Here is a 27,321-nt window from a genome sequence, read left to right as displayed (position 1 = left end):
CAACAGGACTGAACTATTACTAGTGTTAATAGTAAACAAAGAGGAATTTACTTCCAACTTGTAAGATAAGAGTATATTAATGCTAATAACTGATTATGTTGCACCTTTAGAATCAAAAGGCTTGCATCCTCCCAATAAACAGACTATAGCCTCAAAAGTAAACACTTGTTTTAGAATGAAAAACAACAAAACCCTTAAATAGAAGTTCTTTGCATTTATTTTCATATTAAACAGTGTAATTATAAACATTTCATTCAATTACACTAAGCATGATCAATATGAAGTAAAAATATTTAAAATCTACAGGTTTAAAGGACAGAATGAATTCACATCTGTTCTGTGTCTTAATTTCGATGCTTTTAGCTGATGACTGTGATATGTTCCTCTGATTTTACTCAGCTTTAAGTTACAAAACAAAACCTCATACCCATAACTCAGTTACATTATTTCCCATTTACAGACAAAAAGAAAAAAAACATTTATATACATTGGAACATTTCAACATTAAGTTACATTTCTCAAATGTGCAAGATTAAGCAAATGTATACTGTAGTCAAATAAAAATTTCCTTAAATAGACGTTCAAGTTTAACTTAAGCACAGGCTGCTGGTTTTAACAGAGGTTAACATTGTCGTCTGAATGGGAGCAGGTGAGATGGGCGTCTATCTACTACAAGTGAAGTACAGCTGGTTATCTGTGACAAAATATTGAAGGTGTTTGAGTCACCAGAAGGAAAGATCCATACAGTAACTGTACAGAGATACAGTTTCAAATTTTCTAAATGTACATGGAGACATGAGGGTCAAAGCATATCTTCATCTCTAAGCATTTGCATCAGGTTTCCAAACAGGAACTGATCATAATACACATCTGCACAGCTTTCAAATGATCTTTTTTTTTGTTAAATATTGCCATCTTTCTTACAAAGTTAGAAGAAAGGCAGAATTCTGCCCATGACACTCAGATTATAAAAGCAGCCGTATTTTATTTTATTTTTTTGTTCTAGTAGTAAGTTCAATAGGCTTCAAGTCCCTGCAAGTCACTGAAGAAACAGCGGCACAATCACCAGATCATCCTATAAACTGACACGCAACTTTAATTAAATTCATTGCACATTGGTTTACAAACAGCTCGCGAGGTTTTCTTCATCCGAACATTTAAAAAATAGAATCTCCTGCCTTTTTTTGTTTGATTTTTATTTTTCTTTTTTACACAATTTTACTCAACGTGCAATTTGAAAATTCTGTAGTGATGAATGGAGGAGAGCAGCTGTCTTAGCAGCATCGACAGGCACCACGATTAGACCCAGTGACAATAACTCAAAAAACAATCCAAACAACTTCCTGCACATTTATGACAAAAATAAAGCTTAAAAGAACAAAAGGAAAACAGCAATTATTAAGTTCTCAATCACAACTGTCTTACAGTTGTCAGGACTAATACAGCAATCCTTAAGCAATAACATCCTCCATTTTTACTGGGATGTCTCAAAAATATGACTCAGCATACTGTGAATGATCCTTTCTAACATAAAGGAATATACAGGTGTTATCTCTGTAGATTATTACATGATCATCCTATGCATGGATGGCGCTTTGACATACACAATCCTTTTTATTCAAATACTGCTACAGAAGGATTTCACATATAGTTTCTCCCAAAGTAGGAGACTGCGATTAAACTGTAAAAATAAAAAAAATAAAAACCCAAGGCAACCACTGAAATACATGAAAGAGCAAATTAAGTATTGTTACAGATTAAGCTTTACTTCGGATTTCCAGTTCTGTTGAGATCAAAGAGCTTATTCCTGTTTAGTTGTAGTGATTATTTTTTTCCAGCCAGTGTGTCGAATTGTTTTTGGTGAAGCAAAAGTCCAAGCAAAGGAGTGCACTTGGACATGCAACAAAAAGAAGCAGTCACACCTGGAATGCGCACGATGAGTCTTTAAAGCACACAATTAGAAGCTACTCGGACTTTTATTAGTCTTGTTTTTTTTTTTCCCCCCCCCAAATTGTAATTGCACTGAACTGAAATCCACACACTGATGGAGCTGAAGAGGTGATGTGGCTCAAACGGAGCCTTGTCTGTTATTTGCTGAAAGTTTGTTTTCACTTTCGTGACCAACTCCACTGTGAACGGTTCTGCCTGAGAGAAGCGCCCCACAAACCGTGCGTTGTCGTTATGCTGCCGTCCCCTAAAAGGGCAAATACAGCGTTGTTTCTCAGTAGTGTGATGATAAATGGTCCTTCATTTATCGGTCTAGTCCTTTTCTCCGTCTTCGCTGCTTCCTGGAGTGAACAAAAGAGGAAAACCAGTTTAGGATGCCATATCTTATTAAATTTAGACCAATAAACAAAATACAAAAGTAACAGACACTTCAGGCGAGTGGCTTTGAGACAGCATTATATTCATATAAGTGCAACTTGCCTCCTTGTTCAATGTCAGAGTCGGTAAGATGTGTGAGGGAGAAGCTAGCAATGCTTGCTGGTGAGATGGAGAAACGGGAGTAGCTTGAGGAGCTGCTCCAATTGGGCTCCAGCACACGCCCCACTGTGGGGGCTGGAGAAGACATGGCTTTAGAAACAGGGTCTTTATCTGCCTTTGGCAGGAAGGCAGATGCAGGGGAGGTGAAGTCGTCATCCCACTCAAAACCACCACCTGTGAGAGTTTAATACATATTAGGATGACGAAAGAATGAAAACAGCATACAAAGCAGCATGAAACTGGCATATTTTACCATTACCTTCTTCATCTGTTGAGCTTTCAGAGTTAGCGAAGCGGTTCAGGTAGCTGGCAGTGGGCACAGGGCTGCTGAACTCTGGTACCTGACTGTTTGAACCTGATGAATGGTCACCCAGCTCCTTGGTGGGAGTTTCCTAAACACAGTGCATTAGAAAAATAACTATAAGATGCACACTTAAATAGCAGCATTTATTTAAAAAATTAACAATTGACTAATACTCTACCTGGTCGAACAGGTACACAGTGACATCATCAAAGAATGACACAGCTCTTCTGGAGCTTTCTGCATTCCACCTCCCAGGAAACGGGGAAGATGATGCTTCAATATTCAGGGATGCAGGCTTCAACAAGCTCTTCAGGTTCTTTGCAGGTTCGTCCGACACAATAATTGGCACTGGGTGAACCGTTTCATCCTCGCTCTCTGAGCTGGAGCTGTGTAGCTGGTACGCACGCATGTCATCATCAGAGTCGTCGCTGTTTTCATCTTCCTCATCAGCATCCACACCATCTTCCTGTCCATCTAAGCCCGAACCGTCTCGTCTCCCCAAGTAACGACCCTCCACGTCTGGTTCTTTGATTTTATGGCCATCGCTGGCATAGGTCCTGGTCAGTTTAGCGTGAAGGGTGTTCTCTGGTTCCAGATTTGCTGGGGAAGTGGAAGGCGGTGTTGAGGTTTCCAGATCTTGTGATGGGCTCATCTGACCAGTAAACATGTCCTTGACAAGTTCTGATTTCTTTTCATCTTCACTATGGCCGCTGCCGGACTCTATCACGCCATTCTCAGGTTTTTCTGTGATACCTGATGCGACTTCTGGATGAATGTTCTCAGCATGGGCATCAGATGTTTCTCCAACTGCAGCCTGAGCTTTAGCAGCTATAGAGGCTTCTTGCTCTGAAAATAAAGTATCAACATCTCTTTCCTTGTAAGCTTCCAGCACTGGACCTGCAGCGTTCTTCAACCACGTGACTTCAACAGCACCCCCCACACTTGTGTCTTCAGACTTCTTCTCGGGTTCTGATTCATTGTCAGAGAAGTAGGCAGAATCTCTGTAATTGCTGCCAAAAGGTGCCTCCTCAGCAGCGACATGATCCGGTTCCTGAACCTCACTGGGATCTTCACTGTGACTTTCCAATATCCCCTCCACTTCAGAGATTATGATTTTTGGTGGAACCAAATTCACTGAAGCTGGGAGCTCTTCTGACTCTCCTTCTTTGGTAATGCTCATGCCATTTTTAACAGGAGAACAGTCGTTGACATTTGGCTGAGAGTTCCATTCAGGAGACTCCAGGTTCTCAGTCTCATATCCACTGTCTGATATTTTGTACGGAGGTTGGAGTTTGTGTTGGGCTATTTGAGCATTCAGCTCTTCTCCCTGCTCTCCCAGTCTATTTATGTCGAGAGAGTCTAAAGAGTCTGGTGTTTGGGCTGAAATGTCTACAGTTGGAACAGTTGTGGACATACTGTCTTCTAATAAACTGTCCTGACTGATCTGGTCCAAAGATGGACCTGATACAAGAAGACAAGATCTAACAAAAGGATGCCCATTTGCTTCCATGAAGGATTCTTCATGATCAGAGAGGGTAGTTTCCAGTTCTATATCTGCATCCTCAATTAGCTCACTCAACAAATCATTACTTGTTAAGTCTTCATTGTGTCCGTTTTCTGAAGACAGAGCTTGAACTTGCACATTTTCGGGCATTTCACTCACTATGAGGTGAGCAGAGGCCTTTGAGGCTGCATCATCGTCAAGGCTGGTAATATTGGCATCTGTGCACAATGAGTCTGTAGTGGCACTGTCGGAGAACGCAAAGGTGTGACCATCAGTTTCACTAAGGATAACCTCAAACCTCTCTGAGGTAGAATCAAAACCAGAGTCTACACCTCTGTCTGTGGACTGGAGCAGACCAAGGTCTTCAGTGGAAGAACTATTTCTAACTGGCAGCTGGCTGCTTATGTCATCGTCTGCAGCCACTGTAATGAAAGGCACTGGTGTTTCATTTTCTACCAGAGGAGGGTGTAACTGCTCCAAGTTGGCACTTGGAGAGTCTAAAAGTTCATGTCTGAAAGATGTGCTACTTGCTGCAGGTTTTAAGTATGTATCTGCTGTGTTTAAGCTGCCTAAAGTCCCAAGTTTATCCCAAGAATTCATTTTGAATGCTTCCTCTGGTTCGTGGACTATGCCAGGTAAAAGAAAATTCTGCTGTGGATGTGAGAAACTAGAGCCCTCTTTCATTAGATTCTGTTCTCTGAGAAACGCATAGTTATCAGCCAGTTTTTCAGTATTGAGAAAGCTATTCACGTTTGTGTTCCCCCTCTCCCCGTCCACAGAAACTGATGGGTGAGACATGTCAACTAAAAAAGAACCCCCATGCCTTTGTTCTGTAGTAATTTCTTGGGTCTCTAAAGACCCATCATCATGGAAAGGGTTCCCATTGCGCTCTGGAAGCTCCAAAAGATTCTGTCTCCAGGAAGGAGAGTCATCTTGCTTGGACCCCTCTTCAGTGAAAATGTTTGTGTGGTATGGGCTGTCATTTTCAAGAGATGACCAGATGTGGCTATCTGGTAAATATGAATCCTTCGAGTCAATGCTTTGGTGGAAAAAGTCAGCATCTGTGCTAGACTCATCCAGACGGACATCTTGAAGAACAACAAAATCTTGCCCCCTATTCCCATTTTCCCCATTCTCCCCTTGCTCCTCTAGCTGAATGTAATATTCATTCCCATTAGACGACTTTTGTGAATCAAATACCGGTACAATCCCAGGAATTCCTGAAGGAGTGTTACCGCTTTCTGCCCCTGCAGCCCTTGTTAAAGGATCAGGGAAATGGGCCTGGATATCTTCCCTGGAAACAGGAAAAAACATACTGTGGTAGTTCAGTGTTGTGTCGATGCCTGAACGTCCATGGCTGCCATCATAGTGGTCATGCTTTGCTGCCTCCCAGACATACTCAAAACTAAGGCCTTTGCTTGTTTCTGTGACAGTGAGAACTTCGTCTATCTCTTGTCGCAGGGCATCATCAGCAAACTGATCCAAGATTGGGAAGGACGAATGGCTAACAGTGGTCTGCCGTGTGGAAGGGTTAGGCTTGAGTGCATCCCAGCGCTGGTCAAAATCTTCTTCCATGTCCTTTTGGCCTTGCATGCGCAGATAGACAAGCAAGCGGTGTACTTCCTCCGCTGTGGCCCGCTTGTCTGGAGACAGCCAACAGAACTGCAAGACCTCGTGCCTGAGGGCACATGGAAAAAATACACCTCTTTCAGACTCCATACATTCATAATAAATAATTTAAGCTGCACTTGCTTCAACATTTATTCTACAATACTCTTTGTAGGGATGTTCTAACATAAATGCTCCAAGCTCACCATCTTTCAGAATAAGGAAGCTCCAGTTGTGGCTTAAAGAGTTTGACTTGTTGCTCCTTGATCACATGATTGAGAACCTCCCGGTCTGACAGATGTGGGTACGGCTGAGCAGCATTTTCAAAGAGCTCCCATAATGTGACCCCCAAAGCCCTAAAGACAAATGACAAGAAACTGTTGGTTCAACCAGAAAATGTCAACTGAAACTTACCCTAAGCAAGAATCTGAAAGCATTTGAAAACTTATGAATATTAGCCTCACAGTTTTACCTTCTCCTTTAAGAGTTGTTTTAAAGGTAAAGTGTGTAAGCTGTGGTGACATCTAGTGATATGAACTAAGAACTGCAACCCTCCGAACAGGCTGAGAGAAAAAATCTAAAGTGCCCTTAAAAATGTAAGAATACACACTGTTAAGCTAAAGCCTGACATTTTTGGAGAAAACATCTTGACTGGAAAGGATTGTGTAAAGTGTTCTTAACATTATGACTTTTTGCCAATAGATCAACTTGCATCGTACATGCAGGATCTTCAAATATTTATCTTTATTTGCATTAAAACCAGCGTCACACACATTTCTTATGTGTAATGACCTTTTAAAAATGTCTTCTGGTGTTAATATAAAGCAGACCTTTTGCACCTACCACACATTGCTCTGCTTGGTCTGCTCCATGGTGATTACACCACCATGGCGCTCTCCCACCAGCTCAGGAGCCAGCCAACGAAGAGGCGCAAACACATCGTCCTCGGTGATGATGTAATCCTCCTACAGAAATAAAGTTAAACTTTCTGAGAAACATGTATAACATCAGTGGAAGTTCAACCTAAATAGAAATCACCATAACAGGAGAAATGTGGCCTTTTGTTACCTCGTGTTGAATCAGTGCCCCCTGACATTGCCTCCCCCTTTCTTTACAGAAATAGATTCAGTGGGTGACCTTATCTTATGAGTATTAAATTCAGACAGCTAAACTGAAAGATCAGCAGTATTTCAGGAATGCAGCAGACACAACTGCTGAGGACACATGCAGCAAGTCAAGTTACAGTGACGACAATCTGGTTTCTTCAATGAAATGTGCTGTATGGTTACTCAGAGGAAACACTTGTGTAGAGTCGGTTGAAAATGATTTATTTTCTGTTAGATCCTCTGCAGCTGGTTAAAAATAGCCAGGCTTGTGTTTGCTATAAAAAGTGGAGTAATTTTAAACCGTCTTAAGATGGTAAAACAACTGCAAGTACAGTAGAGAGAACCAGGAGGGTGAAGGTGAGATTTGCATGGGCTCAAGCCAGCGACCCTACAGTTAATGAAATTAAATTAAAAAAAAATAAATAACACGTATGATTGTGAGTTTATATTGTATATAACCTCACAATCATACGTGTTATTTATTTTTATAAAACAAAATCATGAGCTGCTTGTATGTAGTAAAGGAGCAGCACATTATTAACCCTTAAGCTTCTTTTGACATAACTATTTTTTCTTTCCTTTCCTTTACAAGCTAATATTTCCATGAAGTTCTTGCACAAATCTGGGAACAAGTTGCTCGTAGAGCACATATTACACTGACATGTCACTGTTTTCTTAATCCAGACATGCTATAGAAGGACTTCTTCATTAATAAGTAATGGCTAAAAGTACAGCTGTATTGTAATCAAATGCGCATCAGTTTAAAATTTCTACCAATTTTTGCGGGCAAATTGGCATTGTTTTTAGATGACACTGTCCAGTTTAATGTAATGCATTTTGGTGTAACCAAGCCCCTTTGTACCAAGAATGTACAAGTCACTGGAAAAAAAATCAACAGAGGTTTCTTCTTACTTTGTATCTGTAGGGTCCAATTCCATAGTCGCCCACTTTGACTGTAAGATCTGAAGTCAGGTAGCAGTTCCTCAGAGCCAAATCGCTGTGAGAACATGCAGGAAAACATTTCACTGAGTGAATTTGGGTTTTTACACAGACAAGTACCACATCCTTCACAGCAGCAGGCAGGTTTGGGGTGAAGTCTGGAATGAAAATGTTTCACCGATGCTTGTTTTGTTAAGCCTGCTCATTCAAGTTAACAAGGCTCATTTTCTTGTACAACCAAAGTGTGACGTCTATCTCAAGTCAAAAAGAGGAGAGTGTGGCTGGTATCACACATGATTTTGGAAACTAAAGAAAATAAAAACAAGCACAATGTTCTTCTCTACATCGCACTGCAACAAGACTGATGCCGGGGGCATTCCTTACTAGTGCGTATAACAGGATGTAGTTTCTACAAAACACAGATTCTGAAGCTTTTCATATTAAAACAAGATATATGGTGGTTCGTTCACAGAGACTCATGAGGAAGGCTTTGGTTTCTCTTTAGCCTTGTGCTCAAGTCCTTTTTAACCACCCAATGACAAACACTGCTGACACTAGTGTTCTTTTATGTGCATGGCCCAGCTGCTGTCAGGCCCACTAGAACCCCTGTAAGATAAATGGAGATGTATTTTAAACCCTCCTGTCCTGTGCTGTTGGCCAAGAGCCTAACATATAGCAACACAGCAGCAGAGAAACAAGTTCAACACCTTAACCCTACAAGGTAATACATGGCACGCAGTATTCACTTGTACACCATAAGGCATTTGTGCACTTCCTGGAAATTGTGTCTTCACTTCATCTGTGATGATGAAATAAATGTAGCTACCTCAAGCTTTTAAAACCACTTCAGTCAAAACTATCATGCTCACTCAATTTCTCTTGATGATATAATTATAAACTCACAAAAATAGGTGCATGTTGTTCTTTAATACAGATCTTGAGATTGAGTCAGTTGCACTCAAATATATTAGCAAACATTTAAAAATGTTAAATATTCAAATATTTAGAAGAACGTTTCTAATCTATAATGTGTTGCGTTTAAGTGTTTCAGAAAATATCCCATTATGACTAATTATCATGTTTATTGGAATAAGAAGCTTTTGTAAAAGCTGTTTATGGCTGCAAGTGCCTTGCAAAAATATTATACCCCCTGGTGGTTTTGTCCGTTTTACTTGCATTACTGCTTGTTATTTAAATGCATTTTCAGATTTTATGTGACAGGCCTTCAGAAATGATGTAAATTGGTGATTTTTTTTTTTTAAACAAAAACAGTATTTTAAAAAAAATGTATTGTGTGCATACAACTTATTCGCTTTGAATCCCTTAATTATAATCTATTGCTGCCAATTTTTTTCAGAACTCACATAAATACTTCAGTTAAGTCCACTCATTCGCAAGCTAAGCATCATAGGATCTCAGTGAATCTATACAGGCTGTAAAAAGCCCAACAGTCTGAACAGCTACAAGTAGTAAAAATGCTCTGACTTCTCTCATTGGAATACTAATCTCATCGAATTACGATCATGAGCTTGTGATTTGCCAGAATAAAACACTGATTCTTTTGCTAGAGGTTGTTCTGAAAATAATTCAAGATTAAATACATTTACGTCCAATTAAATTCCAAGTGTTTGTCTACAGCTCCAAACTGTCCAAAGATGGTTGTTTCTGGTAGCAAAAACACCAAGAAGGTATGAGACAAATGCTAAAGGTATTGTTTCATTTTCTTTGAGAACACATAATTTCATTAGACCTAAAGTTTGAAAACTGGCGACAGACTTATAAAACAAAATAAAGAAAAGTCAGTCAATACTTTATGGAGAATATGTCAAGACTTCAACAAACCCAAGCCTTTCAAGATGCTTACTTCCAATTACTCACCGATATTTTCATCTCACATAATGCAGCATTGGTTTTACTCTTTTGCTGGCCCATTGTGACCCGTGTATTGCAAAGCTAAGGTTTCAGTCTTGGACATTAGCCCACAAAACATTTGCACTGACTGATTTTGTGTCGGAGGTGCAGCACCTTCACCAGCCTCTCATGTAGTTTTAGCAGTATGTGGATTAACAGCCTAATCTTTGAGATTTTTAAAAACAAGAACAAAAATATTAAAAAGTGTAAAAATGGTTTAAAATGATAAGTTAAATTAATCCACATAGAGGCAAGCTACCAAGGATTATAACACAACGCCCAAATGAGGATATCCTTTTACATGCAAAGAGCAGAATCATCATATCTCGCTGGCAGAGGACAGATGACACTGTGGCAATGCATGGGAGCTGTGTAATTGGAACCTTCTGAGCTTATTCTGAGCATGCAAAATAGAGCTGATGAGCTGAGCCTCGTATGTTACCCCCCCCATACCCAGAGTTCCCAACACCCGCCTGAACCCCTGCTGGCTGGCAGCCAGACATCCAGTAGTGGCTGGGGTAAAAATGAAAATGAAATGCAGCCTCTCCCCAGTACACACCTTTTTTGGAGAACACTAGTACTCCTGAGACTGGTTGGACAGTCAGCACGTAAGTAAAACTAACAGTTGACCGACATCTTCATAATCATATCACACAGTTTTTACGACCGTGTTCTTGCCACATGACACTTAACATACCAAGTAAAATTATCATTTGTTTATCTAGTGGCTACACTAAATCACTATAGATGCCCCCTTTTTGTATTTTCTATGAAGCTGCTAACTGTAATGCAAAAATGCTCAATTTTAAAAATAAAATTACAATCAAACTAAAAATAAAAACTTTCAAGGTAATACTTATAATGTGAATATACAGTCATAATGAGACAAACAGTTTATTTCCACATATTTCATAATAAACAACACTCCAAAGAGGAACAGAATTGAGGGGTCATTTAAACACAGTGCTTAGGTTAGGAAATCAAAACTTCGTGTTCTTGCTTAAGCGTTGCAGTTTGAAGTGCTACCTGTGCAGGAAGTTGTGTTTGTGAAGGTGAGTGACACCAGCAGCAATTTCACAGGCCATCCTCTGCAGCTGCAGTAACTCAGCGTTTCTGAATATCCAATCCTGCTGAGACAGAAAGCCCCGCAAATCTCCCTGCAAAGACAAAACACACACAGCCCTTCAATATTAAACACTAAAGAACTCAAGAAGAATATATTAATTTTACCACAGGAATAGGAGAAATTAAAACAGGAAATTCTAAGTGAATGTAGTGTGCAGAGAGTGCCACACAGGGGCAGCAGATACCCCTTTTCTTGTCTCCTCAGCACTTCTCACTGCTGATGTGTGGCAGAACCAAATAAGGGTAGCACAGTTTAATGGACCTCGGTGCTGTGTCACAGAGATTTATAAATAAAAGCGTCCATCTCAGGCACTGTGTAAGCACACAGTGCCTATGTCCAGTTGAGTTTCTGAGCTAGTGAGTCAAAAAAAAAAAAAAAAAAAAAACTAACTAAATAGCGAGAAAAGAAATATAAAAGAAAAAACCCAAAGCATTAAGTCAGACTGTAATGCAGTAGTTCAAAGCAACATGACGACAGTGCAGTGAGAAGTTAATCATAAAGTGAACTGGGAACAAATAGTTAACCTCTGGACAGTGTGCCAAAAAGACAGTAAATCTGAATTTCAACAGGGTCTCAGCAGGGTGCCAGAGCACAGCGCATGTGTGGCTGTCAATCATCAAAATATGACGCAATGCGGTTGACAAATTGAACAAATTACTGGGTACTGGACTACTGGGAGATTTTAGATGACAGTTTTACTCAACTCCTGTTAATACGTTTGTTCAGGTTTTGTATGTTTTTGAGATTTTTCTACTGTAGAATGAGGAAGATTCCAGCCACCCTGAGGAATCAGTTACTAAGAACATACTGTACACACATGGAAGTCGTATAAACTGAGGAGATTTAGTTAAAAATGTCAAGTCACATGCAGGGGTGTGTGTTGGGTTGCTGGGTATGAGAGCATGTTTACAAAGGGTTTATTTTCCCTGAGCTATTTCTTCACAAGCAGCTTAGATCAGTCGTCTTATGTAAGCACTATTTGTTTGCTTCATCCACATTCATCCCTGCAAACACACACACAGACATATACATGTAAAAACACACATAGCTCTGAGAAGGGGTCTTCGCTGAAGACCAATGTATGGTAAATGATCCTGCACGCCAACTTTATTTGTGAAGACAGGTGATTACGTTTGAGGTTCAGGTTGCCGTTAATGAAATAACATACAGTGTGAGGGGCCAAAATATTTAGGACTTGTGTTTGGCCAGTGAATAAGAAGAATGTGCCAAGTTCAAGTGTAACTCAGCTGCTACACGATCAAGTTATGAGAGAAACAATAAATTCAGGCTATTTCAAGAGCCTGTCCTGCATCCTAGTTGTAAATACTTGAATAATTTCCTTCTTATTGCTGTTAGGCTATTTATTTAAAGAACAAATACAGTGAATGGGCCACTGAAAGCTGCCAAGGATTGTAGCCAACTACTATGAGTACAGCCAGCTTTGAAAAGGCCAATTAGCCTTAGAAGATCTAAGCTTAATTATAATGTTCAGTATATATATGGACATACCACAAATGCCATGAAAACAACAAATAGGAGACTTGAGAATGCCGATGGCTGGCTGGCTGGTTGGATGGATGGTTGGATGCATGGAAAGAAATTGCGTCAACATAAGGAGCTCAACAACCCCAAAGCTAAAGTAAGCTGGCATTGGTCTGGTACCCTGAACCAGCGGTATCTGACTAATGCCATTACAGGTTGCAGGTTGTCACTCACACTATGGTATGTGACATTCTGTAGCCCCTGCACCAGTTGCTGGACGTATTTTGATGTCCAAAATGCTTTGAGTTAGTGTTACCCAGGACAGAAAAACCACCATTAATCAACAGACTGTCAGAGAGAACGTCACTTTTTATGAGCTTTTTGGAATCCGTCTTGTCCGCTGTGCAATTACAGAGCATATTTCGCGTGAGGGCACCCTGTAGGTGATTGACAAATGATTTGCTTCAATTAGTAAGAAGTTATGCACAAGTCATCTTTAAACCTAAAACAGAAGCATTTCAATATTTGTTTTTATGATATCCAAGTACGACTTTCACCCTTTATGTTCCTGTCAAGCAAACTGAACTTTACTTATTCAAAGAGAGTAGATGAAACCCGCAAAAATCTTTATCTAGTGAGGGATAACGAGCATAGACATCCATCAGATGTGCTAGCCTCACAAATTATCACCTTCAGCATGCAGGACCTACTCTTCCTTCCTAATGGCCTGTGGAAAATCATTCACCTTGACTCATGTCCATTTGCTGCGAGAGAGATTATGGAGCTGGCTGGGAAGAACCACAATGCCAGGACATCTGCCAGGTCTGGGCAGCTGACAATACTGCAGCCTAACAAGGTTATGCAACGTCTGGCACCATGACTTAAACTGGACTCTTCCAGACATGTTATCAAATTAAAGCAAGGTGGAGATGTAGGTAATCAAAGGATTAGTAAATGGTTGAAAAACTTTGATATTTTCCTTTTCTCCCTTTCCTTTGAAAATAAACAAACAGCAGTCCCACCCAGGCTGCCACCGTCCAATAAAGACCCGTGCTATGGAGATTCAGATACATTGAATGTGACGTTTCCTTCTCAAACAACTATAATTTGTCCTATAATAACAAATTACTACACCAGGGTGGTGTATATACACTTTTTGCAACCATCACTGGGTTTGCCATGCTTGGGGGTTTCTTTAGAACAGCTTATTTTAGTTCAGACTGCACTTAGCAGCCACCAACAACCACAAGGTGCTGGTCATAAAAATGCACAAACACAGCAACTGGTGGAGCTGACACCAGAGGAGTGTAAATGGAGCCTGTTGCTTTACTGGGTGAGGTGGGAATGTGAGAAGTCCCAGGCTTACAGTAGCTATGTGACTGCAGATAGAGGAGGGGATTAGAGAATTGGGGAGAGCAAGGGAACTCTGCTCTGTCAGGACCCAGCCCACCAAGAATAGATCAAAATAGAGTGAACGAATCAGCTTCTCTGATAGAGTCTAACACACTTCAATATGCTAAGGTAGACGTAAGGGCTGATTTGTGACTGAGTGAGTCAGACTTCAGTCCAGACAGTACATAAGACAAGTCACTAATACATGTTTTTAGGTAAGAGAGTGAAAATAGTAAGTAGTACAAACATTTCACAACCATATAGTTTCCATGATGAAAGGAAGAAAATAAAAAAAGAATTAAAAATAAAAACCATAAATGTTTAAAATACTTTCATATGATGTACAACATCAACACAATTTCCACAAAGATGTGGCAATCAAACCAGGACACTATCTAAGCAAGCAAGTATTAATTTGTTTTTTTTGTTGTTGTTTTTGTTTATCACATTTGATTATGTATATCAATGAACATGTGGTCACTCACCATTTCACAGTACTCAAAAACAAGCAGGAAGGGAATAGCCTCAACACACTGTCCGAGGCACTGGAGGATGTTTGGATGCTGCAACACTCTGAAGAAAAAACATACCTTGTTTGATTTTTTTTTTTTATTAAGGCAACAAAAGTCTTCAGAAAATACATGCAGCATTTTAGAGGTGATTCAATGCAACATATTAAAGGAAAGGCAGAGCTGCTAACGTTACAGTGATGACATGCATCCAACCACATTCACATTCAACACACATATAATTAAAGAGCACCCGAGGTAACAATTACATGTCTTTATTATTAGAAGAAAAAAAACAATGAAAGACTGATATAAAGGCATCAATAATAGAGCATAGTTAAAAGGGGTTATGTTTGTTTACCTGTATGGATCCCCCTGCTGCAGAAAGTCATTCTGCTCCTTGGCACTTGCATTAGCTTTTAACTCTTTCACAACCACCCTCGTTCCACCTGGGTCTGTGTAGATTTCACTTAAAAGTACCTGACAGTAGAAAATAACACCTTGAACTACACACAAGGCAAGCAAACAAAACAATGGCTACTTGTTTGAACAGGTTGCACATTAATCAAAAACATATACACAATATTACTTTTCTACTTCAAAACAAAGTGCAGAATAAATAGCAAAAGCCCATCTGTGGAAATCTCTGTAACATCACCAGTTAAAATGATGTGGAGCTAAGGTACATCATCTCTTTTTTTCTTCAATTTATTTACAACACGATTAAAAAAGATCATGTTGGAGGTATGGAGTGACCCACTTGTGTCCGCTCTTCCTCAGGGTTTGTCGTAGTTAACAGCCCTTGGGGCACATCATTACAGCATGAGAGAATACAGTAAGTAGATCAGAACACATGTCCGTCACATATCTGCTCCATAAACTGTGGACTTCCCTTTCACGGCTTTCATTTGTTTTATTTAAATTCTAGAAGTTAATATTTTAAACTGTTGCTTATATGGCAAATATTTCACAGATGTTTTAATTTATAATAGCAAGTTACCTTTACTGTACTAATGGGACAACTGGAAACCAGATTTTAAGTACATCAGTTTGAAGTCAGATTTTCGATTTTGGGGTTTAAAATATTGAAGTACTGGCAGCCAGTTTTTCAGTTGTTAAGTTCAGTTCAGTTGACTTTGGAGAAGCAAATATATGCTCTGAACCGCAGGGAAAGGTGCTTTTCTCGTCATATATTCCCTTGAAAAAGACTGATTTAATTTTCCACAGTCATGCGAAATTTCACACAGAAGGAAAACAATCTTACCTGGCCAAACCAGCCGTTGCCGATCTCTTGGATGTAACTCAAACTGTGACGTCCTATCTGGAAGCCAGCGGATGCCTCTATGATACCAAATTAAAAAAATGTGTAAATCAAGACTGTTCAAGAATTACCTGCCTTATTTTAAATCATTAGGTGAGGAACTGGAATTGTCGTACCTGTAATGGTGGCAAGAGGTTGAAGATGCGGGGGTCCAGGCAGGGGCACAGGGGACACAGCAAGGGTGTACACCTCAGCTGGGGACTGCATAGAGGGTGTGTCCTCTGCCGGTGGAGTGAAGTCGATCTCATCATCAAAGTGGTCTTCAAACTCCTACATAAACACAAATTACATTTGTGATGTCATTAAAATCTTAGTACACAAGCATGACAAGACAAAGACTAACTTCCCAGATAATCCATCACTTTCCATCTACCCACTGCATATTCATTAGGTCAAGCCTGCATTGGAGCATGTGAAACTCTGCCTGTTGGACTACCTGCCTGCCGCAGCTCTCACCTTGAAGTTGATCTCCCTCTCCTTGCAGCAGGTCACACAGTTCACTATTAACACTACCAATGCCACCAGCACTATCAAAGATACCACCAAGGACAGGTACAAAGACACAGACAGCGTGTCCCCAGTGCCTCCACCTGAAAAGACAGAAAACAAAGGAACATGCAATCACTCACATATGTAGCTGTGATTCAAAAATAATTTTGAGGAGAACAGAGGGCGGCTAAAAACCCTGTTAAGTTGGAGGCATGAACGTAGGTGCATTTGACAGTAACACAGCACATTAAGGGTGCACTGGCTCTTCTTCAAAATCCACCCACTAGACAGGCACATTTCAGTCAAAAATAAACTGCAGTGCTCTGAGAAAGCAACTCCTTGAGCTTATATTGGGCCAACAACTCTGCTGCAGCTGAAAGAAAAGACAATTAACTATATGCAAGACATTTTTTTTCAAGATTTACAATATATGTAAACATGACAAAGCAAGAACTGTGACTTGAGCTAAGACCACCTAACTTCTACCACGCCGACAGTTGTGGGGATACCAACGGGCCAATTAGAAGCTAAGAGTGCAGCAGCTGTGACAGCAGGTGTGGGTCTTCTTGAGTGAAGATGCTGCTGGCCCGGCAATTCAGGCATCAGGGCTGACAGCAGCCTTACAACCCACTCACTGCACTGCTCAGCCACTGCTCACTCTCTACACTAATACCAACAGATATTAAGAACTTGTGCATTCTATTTTAGTCTGATTTTAAGCATAGTTGGAGGGGAAGCCACTCAAAACACTGTGGAAGCCCCAATTTTTACAGCATTCACATATGAAACAGAGATAAAAATTATGCTACAGGAGACGAAAATAAATTTCTAAAAAAAAAAACTCACTCTTTTATAAGTCTTCTCTTTCATGGCCATCTTGTTTCCCCAAATGTCACAGCTCATTCATAGCTATTCATTTGAGAGTTATGACTAGTGGTCACTGGACAGTCAAAGGACATTAAAGTCAATCCCTCCCCCTCAGAGCCAGAATCGTTCTTGATGGATAAGCATTTTGTTCTCACAGGAGGACTTACTGAATGCATTTGTTTGGCTTATTTTTTTGCAGTTACACACTCCTCTAAAGCGAGATTGTAGTTTAAGAGATTGTACTGAAGGAGTGGTGTGCAAGACATTTCTCCCAATTCTATTTGTTCAGTGACCAACTGGTTGTAGCTACTCAGACACATCTTGTCTGCTAGATAGAAAGTACATCAACCAAAATCCCCTCAGCTGAAATGCAAATTTTTGACAGATCAAAGTGTGAGCCAGATAAATACAGACAACTAAACCACATTCAAGTGTCAACACTGCAGCTTTTTCACTTCAGATAGGTTTTTTTGGTATTCAGACTGGTGTCTCTGCACATTTCCTGAATCTTTATCACTTTGAGTAACAAACTCTCAGGGATAGGCATAAACTCAAAGATCCAGCTCAACATATTATTAATTGTATGAATTATTCAAATGAGGGATCAGTGTGAATCAGAAAAACAATTTTCTTAACCCAGCTGGGGGTGTAACGGTACATGTATCCCTAGTCGGATTTTTCGGTACAGAATGTTCGGTTCAGAAGAGAGGTGTACCTACATGGAAGAGTACCTGCCATGCACAGCCTCTGGCTAGCGGATGTTAAGGCTGCCAGCAGTTCTAAGGAGAAACCAGAGCTTAAAGACCCTCTTCCATCATTAAAATCTCCTGTTTGGGAGCACTTCGGCTTCCCTGGTAAGTATGTTAATGGACAAAGACAAGTGGAGAAGACAAAAGCAGTTTGCTGGTTTTGTGTCGAGCTGTGTTCGAGATCCGCTCTTTCCTTTAGCCCTGCCCCTTCCCCGAGCTCTCTCTGAAAATTCATTCTGGTTAAACCATGTTAGGGATACGATATCATTAGTTTATGGTACTTTTTCATTGATACTGATAGATACTTCTTGGCCCTTGAAGGAAAATCCTGATTTTACAGTGTCCATTAATACCTTTATTGCAAGGGCAGAATGAAATAGAAATAAACTCGACAACATCCATACTTAGAGATGTTTTTTTAAAACAATAATTATACTGATGAGTAAATTAGACAAAAATATGATAAATAAATCTTTTTAAAGTGATAAAATTATTAAATTACAGCTTAATATAACAATATTCAAATATATTACAAGGAAAATAAAAATATGTAATAGCAATATGATAATAAAACATAATGCAATAGCCTGCATTAAACCAGGAAAATATAAAAACAAAACCTCATCATTACTAACAGTAGCAGCAGCATCATTAAGACATCTGATAGGCTACCATAATCATGTGACACAGAAGGAATACACTGGCTTTTAACTTTTAAAAGTTAAAACAAATAGCATATTTATATCAGCAGTATTGTATCTCGAATCGGATATTTTGACTGGCTGATATTAAAGTACTGACTCCTCCCTACCCTATAATTTGTATATGCAGATACTGTCCATTAAAATAGAGGGGGCATCTCTCTCTTTATGATGTGTTTTTATTTATTTGAGGGATCTTTTATTGGAGATTTTACTGCAAGCACTTTTCTTGCTTTTGGTTTAATTTTAAATGTCATTAAACATGTTTGTGTTTACACCAAAGCTAAGCAGTTTTATGTTTTGCATTTGTTGCCTTACTTTACCGAAAAAGAAATAAACCGTGACCTTAAAACCAAGGTACATATCGAACCATGGTGTATCGTTACACCCCTAGACTCAGCCGATGTGGATATTAGCCTATATAAAGGGCAAACTTCAATTGCTGCTTATTGAATTAATATGATGCGTTTGTAACATGAATGGGAGTCATCATTATGTGCATGGCTACATCATGCTAAACCTAAAACTTTGTAACACATAATGGAACAAATTTAACATTTCTAAAATGTACAGAAATATAATTTAATATAAATAATTTCAAAAACTCCATAAAAAGTCTTCAAATTTAACAAATTACAGTCGCAGTGTTAATTTTTTGTCAGCGGTGGAATTGTGAATTTTTAAGAGCATATATATATATAAACACATGCAGGCAGCTTATTCATCAGCTGGATTCAGGAGACTTCAGAAAAAATCTTTTGAAGCCAGTGACCTTTTATTTTGAATCATTTCTCTATCAGCTCTGACAAAAAATGACCATGTCCAATTTTCATAAGGAGGGTATACTCAGTTATGAAGAAAATGACCTCCTATACTCTTTTCCTGGGTGTTTTCCCTCAACCTCGTGAGAAAGCATCACAAGGTTTTACTGAAACTACAGTTATTCAATAAGATCTTTTCCACCGAAAGAGCCAATGGAATTGTGCTTTTTCAGAGACTAAATTATATATAATCATACAAGTATAATGAGGTACAATATATTTCTTTATTGTTAAGTGTGATAAAGTTAAGCACGGGAAACAAAACGCCACAAAAGTGAGAGATGTTGTTACAGGACTATCACCTTTGTTACTCACAGTCATGCCTTGAGATTTATTTGCATAAATCTCAGTTAATATGGCTATCTGAAAATAATTAAGCATTGCTTTGATATCTGCAGCTGCAAGGAACCATGGGATGGAAATATCAGTCTAGTTTCGTTTCATGAACAAAGCTTCAGGCTATACATACACTGTACAAACTGTACACAAAATACACTGTAATATCCATATTTGCACAATAATAAAAAGGTTAGGCATTGCCTATGCTAAAAAAACACAATAAAAGGGAGCATTTATGGTCCTTTCTTCAAAATTTGGAGAAAAAAAACCAGCTCTTATCATGACAACTACATAGAGACTCTGAGCCATTTCGTTTAGTTGGGAACCATCCTTAAGCTAATGTTAATTTATCTAAAAATCGACTATGCACTGTCCCAATAAAACAGCCGACAGATTAGTGCTACTACAGACTTAAGCAAACTTAAGTCTACAAGATTTCTAATTATTTCATAGCCTGAAATCTCACTCACACATTTTATAGATACTTTCCCTTCAGCAAACTCGTCCTCATCCTTCTCATTCACGTTTCATGCTCCCAGGGGTTTTGATTAATGCTTATTAATGAGATTAAATATAGGCTGTGTCAGTTATTCTCTCATTCACGCCATTTATAAGTTAAATGAAAACCTATCAAACACAAATTAATTAGTTACGTATCAGCATTACAAATCAGTCAAAGAAGGTTGTGATTCAGGGCTTCTGCCTAAACCTGAGGAAAGACCCAAGCAGTGATTTTACAAATATGTCTGGTGAGATGATGCCACTGTGTATCGAGACGGCATCCAACAGATCAGACAGACAAGGTTGAGCAGCATCACTTTAACTCTGGGGGAATATTAGATTTGATCCAATCCAAACTGTCAGCAATGATACAGATTCATTTCATGTCTGCTGCAGAACAACAAGCCATCACTGAGAGAAATGGCAAGATGGTTTTAGTTATTTTCATCTGCTGAAACAAAGTAAAAGTCCCTGTTGAACTCTGCCCCCTTTTTTCCTGAATGTCTGAGTGAATTGTTTTATGTCTTTTGCTTTCACTGCAGCACAGAAAAAACTGAACTTGTGACCGCAAAACTGACTAATGTAAACCATGTTGTTGCCCCTACCAGAGGACTGTGTGTGGCTCAACTTCTAAATCTTTCTCAGTCAAAGGAAGCAGTTTTTCTTTCTTTCTTTCTTTTTTTTCTCCCCCCCAAAATATGACAATCATCTACTGTGGTACAACCGAAGTCACAACACCACCAAGGCCATCATTATACACACACTTTTTTTTAAAACTGGATTACCCATATAAACCTCTCTTCTGAGCAAAAGCCTGCAACAGAGAAACTGCCAAGGTAAAATATTGATGAGAAGAACTATTAAAGATTAAATAGGTCCATAGCCAAGACATTGGCCTACTGGATGCAGCTATAAATGGCCATGTTTATCTGTTGAATATAAAGGTTTAAAGGTTTGTGGTTTATGTGTAAATGGAGTGGCTAACACAGCCCAATCATTTTTAACCTTTGTAACAAGCATTAATCAAAGCTCTCTGGATCATGCAACTTGTATGAGAAGTATATTAATGAATTTCATAAAAGAAAAGTTTATCTGATTAATATTTCAGGTTATGAAATAATGATTGAAATAAGAATTTCGATTAAATCCGATTAAATATTGATTCATTTACAGCTAATTGTGTAACATTATTTTCTTCTTGAATATTAAATACATTCTCACATAAATATTTTTAATAAACACCAAGTCAGTTTACGTGACAATCAAAATCAGTTATCTGAGAGTAATTAGATCACTGTGATAATCTGATCTGAGGAATTTACATGCATTTCTGAAATACTATAACAATACAGTTGTTCCCCAGATTCAAAGCTAGAAATGATAGGGGAAAAAAACTCACTCAGGACAGAAAAAAAACTTTTTAAATGTCCTGATGAAACCATTTCATTCAGTGGAGTCACGCTAAATATTCTTAAAGTTCAGATCTCAGATAAAGTGTGGATGGTCAATTAAAAAAATACAAAGAGTACTGAATCCATTTTAAACCGTAATATGCCTTAGAAATTCCTACAATGACATAGATTCAGCTTGTTCGGCTGTGCGCGTTCCCCTGACGGCTGTGACACTATCGGCATAACACCAGAGCAGGAGAAATAATCCATCTGCTCTTCACTGGAGCAAGATGCTTCCATCTTTACCTGACTGAAAGAATTTTGTCTGATTTTCAGCTGGTTGACGTGTTTTTCAACGTACAGCTATGACATGCCACCATGTAAATTAGATAAATAGCTATTACTGTTTATTTTTTGATAAATGACTAAGTGTATATCTGTCCTAGAGGAAATGTGACTTTAAATAACCATATTGGATTTATTTCGAAGTAAGTACGTGTGGTGACATCACTTCCTGCAGTCTTAGCATTAGCTGCTAATATAAGCAACAATACACTGCAAAATACTTTACAGGTGGATGTAATCCAGTGGAGAATGGAGGCATCTGAGTATCTCGGCAAGAGAAGCTGATTTTGGATGGAGGCAACACAGGAAGCCAGTTGTGTGTATATATGCTAAGATCTCGCTGAGCCCCTGTAAGTCACGCGAGACTAAGGTCACATCATCGGAAAAGAGGACAAGTAAAAAAATCAATCTCCAACTTTCATGAATCGATGTTGGATATATGAAATCTGATATAGATTAAATAGACTTTTTAAACCCAGCCATATTTTTAGGCACTGTTTGCAAAATGCATATATGTGATTAGTAAGTGGTTCAAAAAGAATTTCAAATGGCTTTAATGACGCTAATGGGGAAAATCACAATAATCCTGTTAAATCGCATGGCCTTAACTGCAGGCAGCTTTTCGACACCAGCATCCTGTGTCCATTTTAGCATAGCAACAGGGTCTGAGGCAGTGCAGGACTCTCAGAAAGGCTACAGCAGCAGTCAAATGGGAATTAAACAATAAGCTGGGTCTTGACAGCTATACATGGAATTGGTTTTCTTGTGTTAAGCTTAATTTGAGTCATGGGTTCATATCATGACTTGGCAGGCCCCACCGATGATTTAACTGGTTTTTGGGACTCATATGGCAGGGAACTGCCATGTCTTATTTCAGTTGTACTGCATATTTCAGTAGGCATTCATGCAGAAGAGGAGCTGACCCATTTTTTGAGATTTTACCCACAAGTGTGCACAGTAGATGTCTGTACACATTTACACACAGGACAAAAAAGGTACTGCCTGGCTGAAGTGTTTGGGTTGGTTCAAGATTTGTCTCTGTAAAGAACCTCATCAATCAAAGGAAGAACCGTGGTATCAATCAGCCAGTACTTAAAGCAATTTTTCTCTTGAACACAAGTCTCTTGTGTCGTCATGTGTTTCCCACATTGAAAAACTCAAAACAACTGTGCGAACCTGCCACCTGCATTCTCCTATGCATCACACTATAAAATAGGGTTACAAAAAAATAAATAAATAAAAAATCTGGTTACAGGTGAAGACTTATCCCAAGCAGCAACATAAATAACAAACTTGTTTGTACCAATAACAAGCATCCCAGATGACCAAGGGTGGCTGTTACTGAATCACAAGTTTGCAAAGACTCGTGACCAATGTCCATCATGACTAAAAGACTCAACATGCCAATGTCACCCGGTTATCGTCTATAAAACATTGACAGCTCCATTAAAACTTAACAATTGGCTTCTAACATTAAGCAATATGTGTAAATGAGTGACTTTATAAGCAGCTGTAAGCAACTGAAATAAAAATATAAACAAAACTGAATTGCTGACTTGTGGTGGACGCAAACCACAAATTAAAATGCAAAGGAAAGGCTGCTGTGTAATAAAATCATAAAAAGTGGACTTATATTGTAACATTACTTTCCTGTATGATGTATTATGATAAAGTAAATAACAATGTTGTTAATCATTGACTGGTGCTGATAAGATTGGAATACACTGTGGTTATACATTACCGACAAACCCTGCAGCATTTTTGCTTTAACATTAATTGATTTCCAACAAGGAAATATGTTATCATACCAACAGGGGCCAAAGAGATTGAACCTAATTTGCTGGGAATGTCTGGAAAAAACTGAAATCATTCCCTTGGTTAACTAGATTCGGGGAATTCTAAACGTTGGTGTTACAATTAATGGTTATTGTTCCAACTCATTCATCTATATAAAATAGTATCAGTGATCAAAGTCTTGTGAAATTCTTTCTGGCTTTTTCCAAAGATGTGATAACTGACAGTTTAGCATTCAAATCCAATAGATGGATTACATATCTATAATTAGTCCCTAACAATGATTCATACTGAATTGCTTTAAAATCAGTTTTCTTCTGATTTTGTTACTCTGTCTAAAACAACAGTCTCACACCAAAAATTATGAACAGTTTTGAATCAATTTCAGTAGTTGACAAATTACTGAGATTAACAAGATACTTTGATTCTTTCTGAAATAATAGTGATCACATCCATGAAAAGACCCATGACATATCTAAAAGGCATGAATATAAACATTAAAGAGGTTATTCAGCCTTCACTTCTGGACCAGAATCCTCATTTCCATGGTGGTGGCCAAGGTCTACTTTACTGTGCCATAAACCTGGTTATACAGTTAGGTCAAGAGTTATCTTTGTACTGACAAAAGCCCACTACACCACTACTGTCGTTGGTTCTGTTTCCAACATGTATGCTCAATCAAACTGGGATCAGAGATTGAATTTGCCAGTGAAATATTTCAGGTCTTGCCTACTGTGAAATTAACTCCTGGGTTGATTTCCACTCACTTACTCACGATATGTTTTGGGTGATTTCCATCTGTACTTTGGGACATTAACCATTCATCTTCACTAAATTTGAATGATTTGATGTCTTTGAATGATTGATTTCATGTTCAGCACTTTATACACCAGTTGCTGTTGTTAAGTGCTTTATAAATAAAGTTGGTTTGGCTAAATTAGAATGAATTACACCAGGGGTAATGTAAATAGTCTTTTACAGTTTTCAAATCCTTTTGTGTAGACAAACTCGGCACATTGGGTTTTTTTTATTGATAGTATAGTGTTTGACACAAACGAATGCCATACTTAGAGCAAAAATGTTTGGCCTGTTTAATTGATTAAAATATTATGATTTGAAAATCTTTTTTTTTTTTTTTTGTCAGGTTTTCACTCAACCCCACTCAAAGGTTAACACCTAAACAGTAACAATAAACTGTGCAATATTGAATTGGACAATTACATGACAGTTACCTTCTGTTAAATATAAATCAAAGTTAAAGCCGACTGTGCCAAAAAACTGATTTTCTCTCTTTTTGATTTGAACAGGTAGAGGAAACGTCTGTTTATGATTATCTTACCGGCTTAGAGTCGTGACTTTGACATGAGGTTGCTTGTTGTTGTAAAATATTTACTTGTTCATTTAGGCCAAGAGCCAAACTGCTATATTGTTAAGTCTATGACAAAACAAACAAGTACGCACGCATTGCCAACAGTCTTTACCATTAAGAAGGAAATACATCAAAGTTGGTGTTAGCTTTTAGCTACTATCGCTGCAACACTTTCCCACGCATGCAAATGCTTGCTGAAAAAAACATACTTGGTAAAGACTTATAGTGAACAGACATTCATTTTGTAAATGTGTATAAACCTGCCGTGCGTTTTCTCACCTGATTTATGAGGATACTGCAGAGGAAAACCTTCAGACAACCAAAACACCGACAGAAAAATTCCACCGGCCAACAACAACACAGTTCCACGGCGGCTTTCCATCCTCCAGACTTAGCCAAATAGATGTTGGGCAACTGAAATGGTCGTACTAAATAAGCAGGTGATATGATGCTAAATAAAATTTAATCATTAATAACCAATTTTCTGTCATCGTAGGCTACAAACAGAAGCATATTTTCGGTTTGTTTAGCGACTTGCTACTCGCCAGCTAACTAGCTTCAGCTAGCATTTCTATGCTAACAGTTTCAGCTGACGACAGCAAACGCCGCTACGACATGCAGAGTTCCGTTGCCCATGGAGACAAAAGGAGCCTTTACATTTCATGACCTATCATATTTGGCGAATGTAGCCGGACGTCATTTAAATGAGCACAGTTAAAGAAAATTTAATCGATAGCCCTGACTATCATGAAACACCTCTCCCATAAAGCGCCATGTTCCTGTACAACGTCACATAGTGGATCGAGGCGTAGACTGCAAGCGAGTGGCATTGTTTTTAACCAATCAAAATAAAGAATGGCTTTATATCAACACCTTATAGCCAATCAGCTTCAGGTTTCATTATCAGTCATGTAAATCCAGTAATGTGCATCAAAGCTGAAGAAAGCCCTTTACATCCACTCACTAGCCAACCACGGGAAGCATGCTATGGAATACGACCTGCTTATATAAAATGTTTATTTCAGGATTTACGGCCAACCATAAATTACAAATTTTATGGTTGGCAGGGTAATATGGCTGTTACACGGATACTGGATTCTGTTTTGTGATCAATTTTCTAAGGATTCCTTTCCCTAAAGATTCAAGCATCAAGGATATGGACGTTGTCATAAGATCAATTAAAAAAGTCTTCACGCTAGAAAATATACTAGAAAATTAAAAAATATACGGTTAAAATGTTATTGAATGATCTCTCTCTCTCTCTCTCTCTCTCTCTCTCTCTCTCTCTCTCTCTCTCTCTCTCTCTCTATATATATATATATATATATACACACACACACACATATTCCATTGGCTAACTATATTTAGGGAATTCTAGACATTAGTGTTACAATTAATGGTTTTTGTTCTAACTCATTCAGCTATATAAAATAGTGTCAGTGATCAGAGTATTATGAAATTTTTCAAATTTTCTGGATTTTTCCAAAGATGTAAGCACTTACAGTTTAGCATTCTAATTCAATAGACGGCTTAAAAATCTATAATTAGTCCTGAACTATTATTAATACTTAATTGCTTTTTCATTTATTAAGTCATTGGAATTTTATGGTTTTTTTGTACTCCTTCGTTTATTATTAGAAATAAAGTTTATTAAATGAATATTTTATTTTATTTTATTTTATTTTATTTTATTTTATTTTATTTGAACAGTATGAAACAACGATTTTTAACGTCTAATTAAATACATCAGTGTTCAAAAAGGAATGGGAAGAAGTCAAAGATTATTAAATCCCACCCCTTCTCTCTGTGTCAATGTCTTTTTCATTCACTTACTCTGCTTCCCCACATTTAATGCATTTTCTATACGTGTACAAAATGTAAACAACAAGAACAATAATATTATCAGTTAGGCATCAGACTTCAGACAACTTTATTTATACCCTTTGGGAGGTTCCTACAGGAAAATTGAAGCTCCATTACACCCAGCACTGTCAAACAATCAAGAAAATTAAAGTGTATATGTACCAAATTTTATATATATATATATATATATATATATATATATATATATATATATATATATATATATATATATATATATATATATATATATACACAGTATCTCACATCCCTTGCATTTTTGCCAATATTTCATTATATCTTTTCATGGGACAACACTATAGAAATGAAACTTTGATATACAGGACACCAAACTATAAGAACTAAACTTTGATATTCTGTATGTCAAAGTTTAGTTTCTATAGTGTTG

At 38.3% G+C, this 27,321-nt stretch overlaps 1 protein-coding gene across 1 annotated transcript; it reads right to left on the bottom strand.

Moving 5' to 3' along the window:
• Positions 1-199: 199 nt before the first annotated feature.
• On the bottom strand, positions 200-25,846 carry lmtk2 (lemur tyrosine kinase 2). Its single transcript, XM_042011566.1, has 14 exons — positions 25,332-25,846; positions 16,143-16,276; positions 15,803-15,956; positions 15,630-15,706; positions 14,727-14,845; positions 14,342-14,429; positions 10,883-11,013; positions 7,919-8,003; positions 6,744-6,865; positions 6,107-6,256; positions 2,967-5,970; positions 2,744-2,876; positions 2,428-2,658; positions 200-2,288 (listed from the first exon to the last, which is right to left on the bottom strand). The coding sequence occupies exons 1-14, from the start codon at positions 25,432-25,434 to the stop codon at positions 2,260-2,262; spliced, it is 4,560 nt and encodes a 1,519-aa protein (XP_041867500.1). The 5' UTR covers positions 25,435-25,846; the 3' UTR covers positions 200-2,259.
• Positions 25,847-27,321: the final 1,475 nt, after the last annotated feature.

Source organism: Melanotaenia boesemani, chromosome 2, assembly GCF_017639745.1.
Source record: "Melanotaenia boesemani isolate fMelBoe1 chromosome 2, fMelBoe1.pri, whole genome shotgun sequence".
NCBI lineage: Eukaryota > Metazoa > Chordata > Actinopteri > Atheriniformes > Melanotaeniidae > Melanotaenia > Melanotaenia boesemani.
This window is presented reverse-complemented; position numbering and strand designations above follow the sequence as displayed.

What these genes read in the sequence shown, in the direction of transcription:
- lmtk2 (XM_042011566.1), bottom strand. Translation starts at nt 25,434, where the DNA reads ATGGAAAGCCGCCGTGGAACTGTGTTGTTGTTGGCCGGTGGAATTTTT. An exon ending in GCAGTATCCTCATAAATCAG is followed by an intron (nt 16,277 to 25,331) that starts GTGAGAAAACGC and finishes CTGTCTTTTCAG; the next exon opens with GTGGAGGCACTGGGGACACG. An exon ending in CTCTGACATTGAACAAGGAG is followed by an intron (nt 2,289 to 2,427) that starts GCAAGTTGCACT and finishes TGTTCACTCCAG; the next exon opens with GAAGCAGCGAAGACGGAGAA.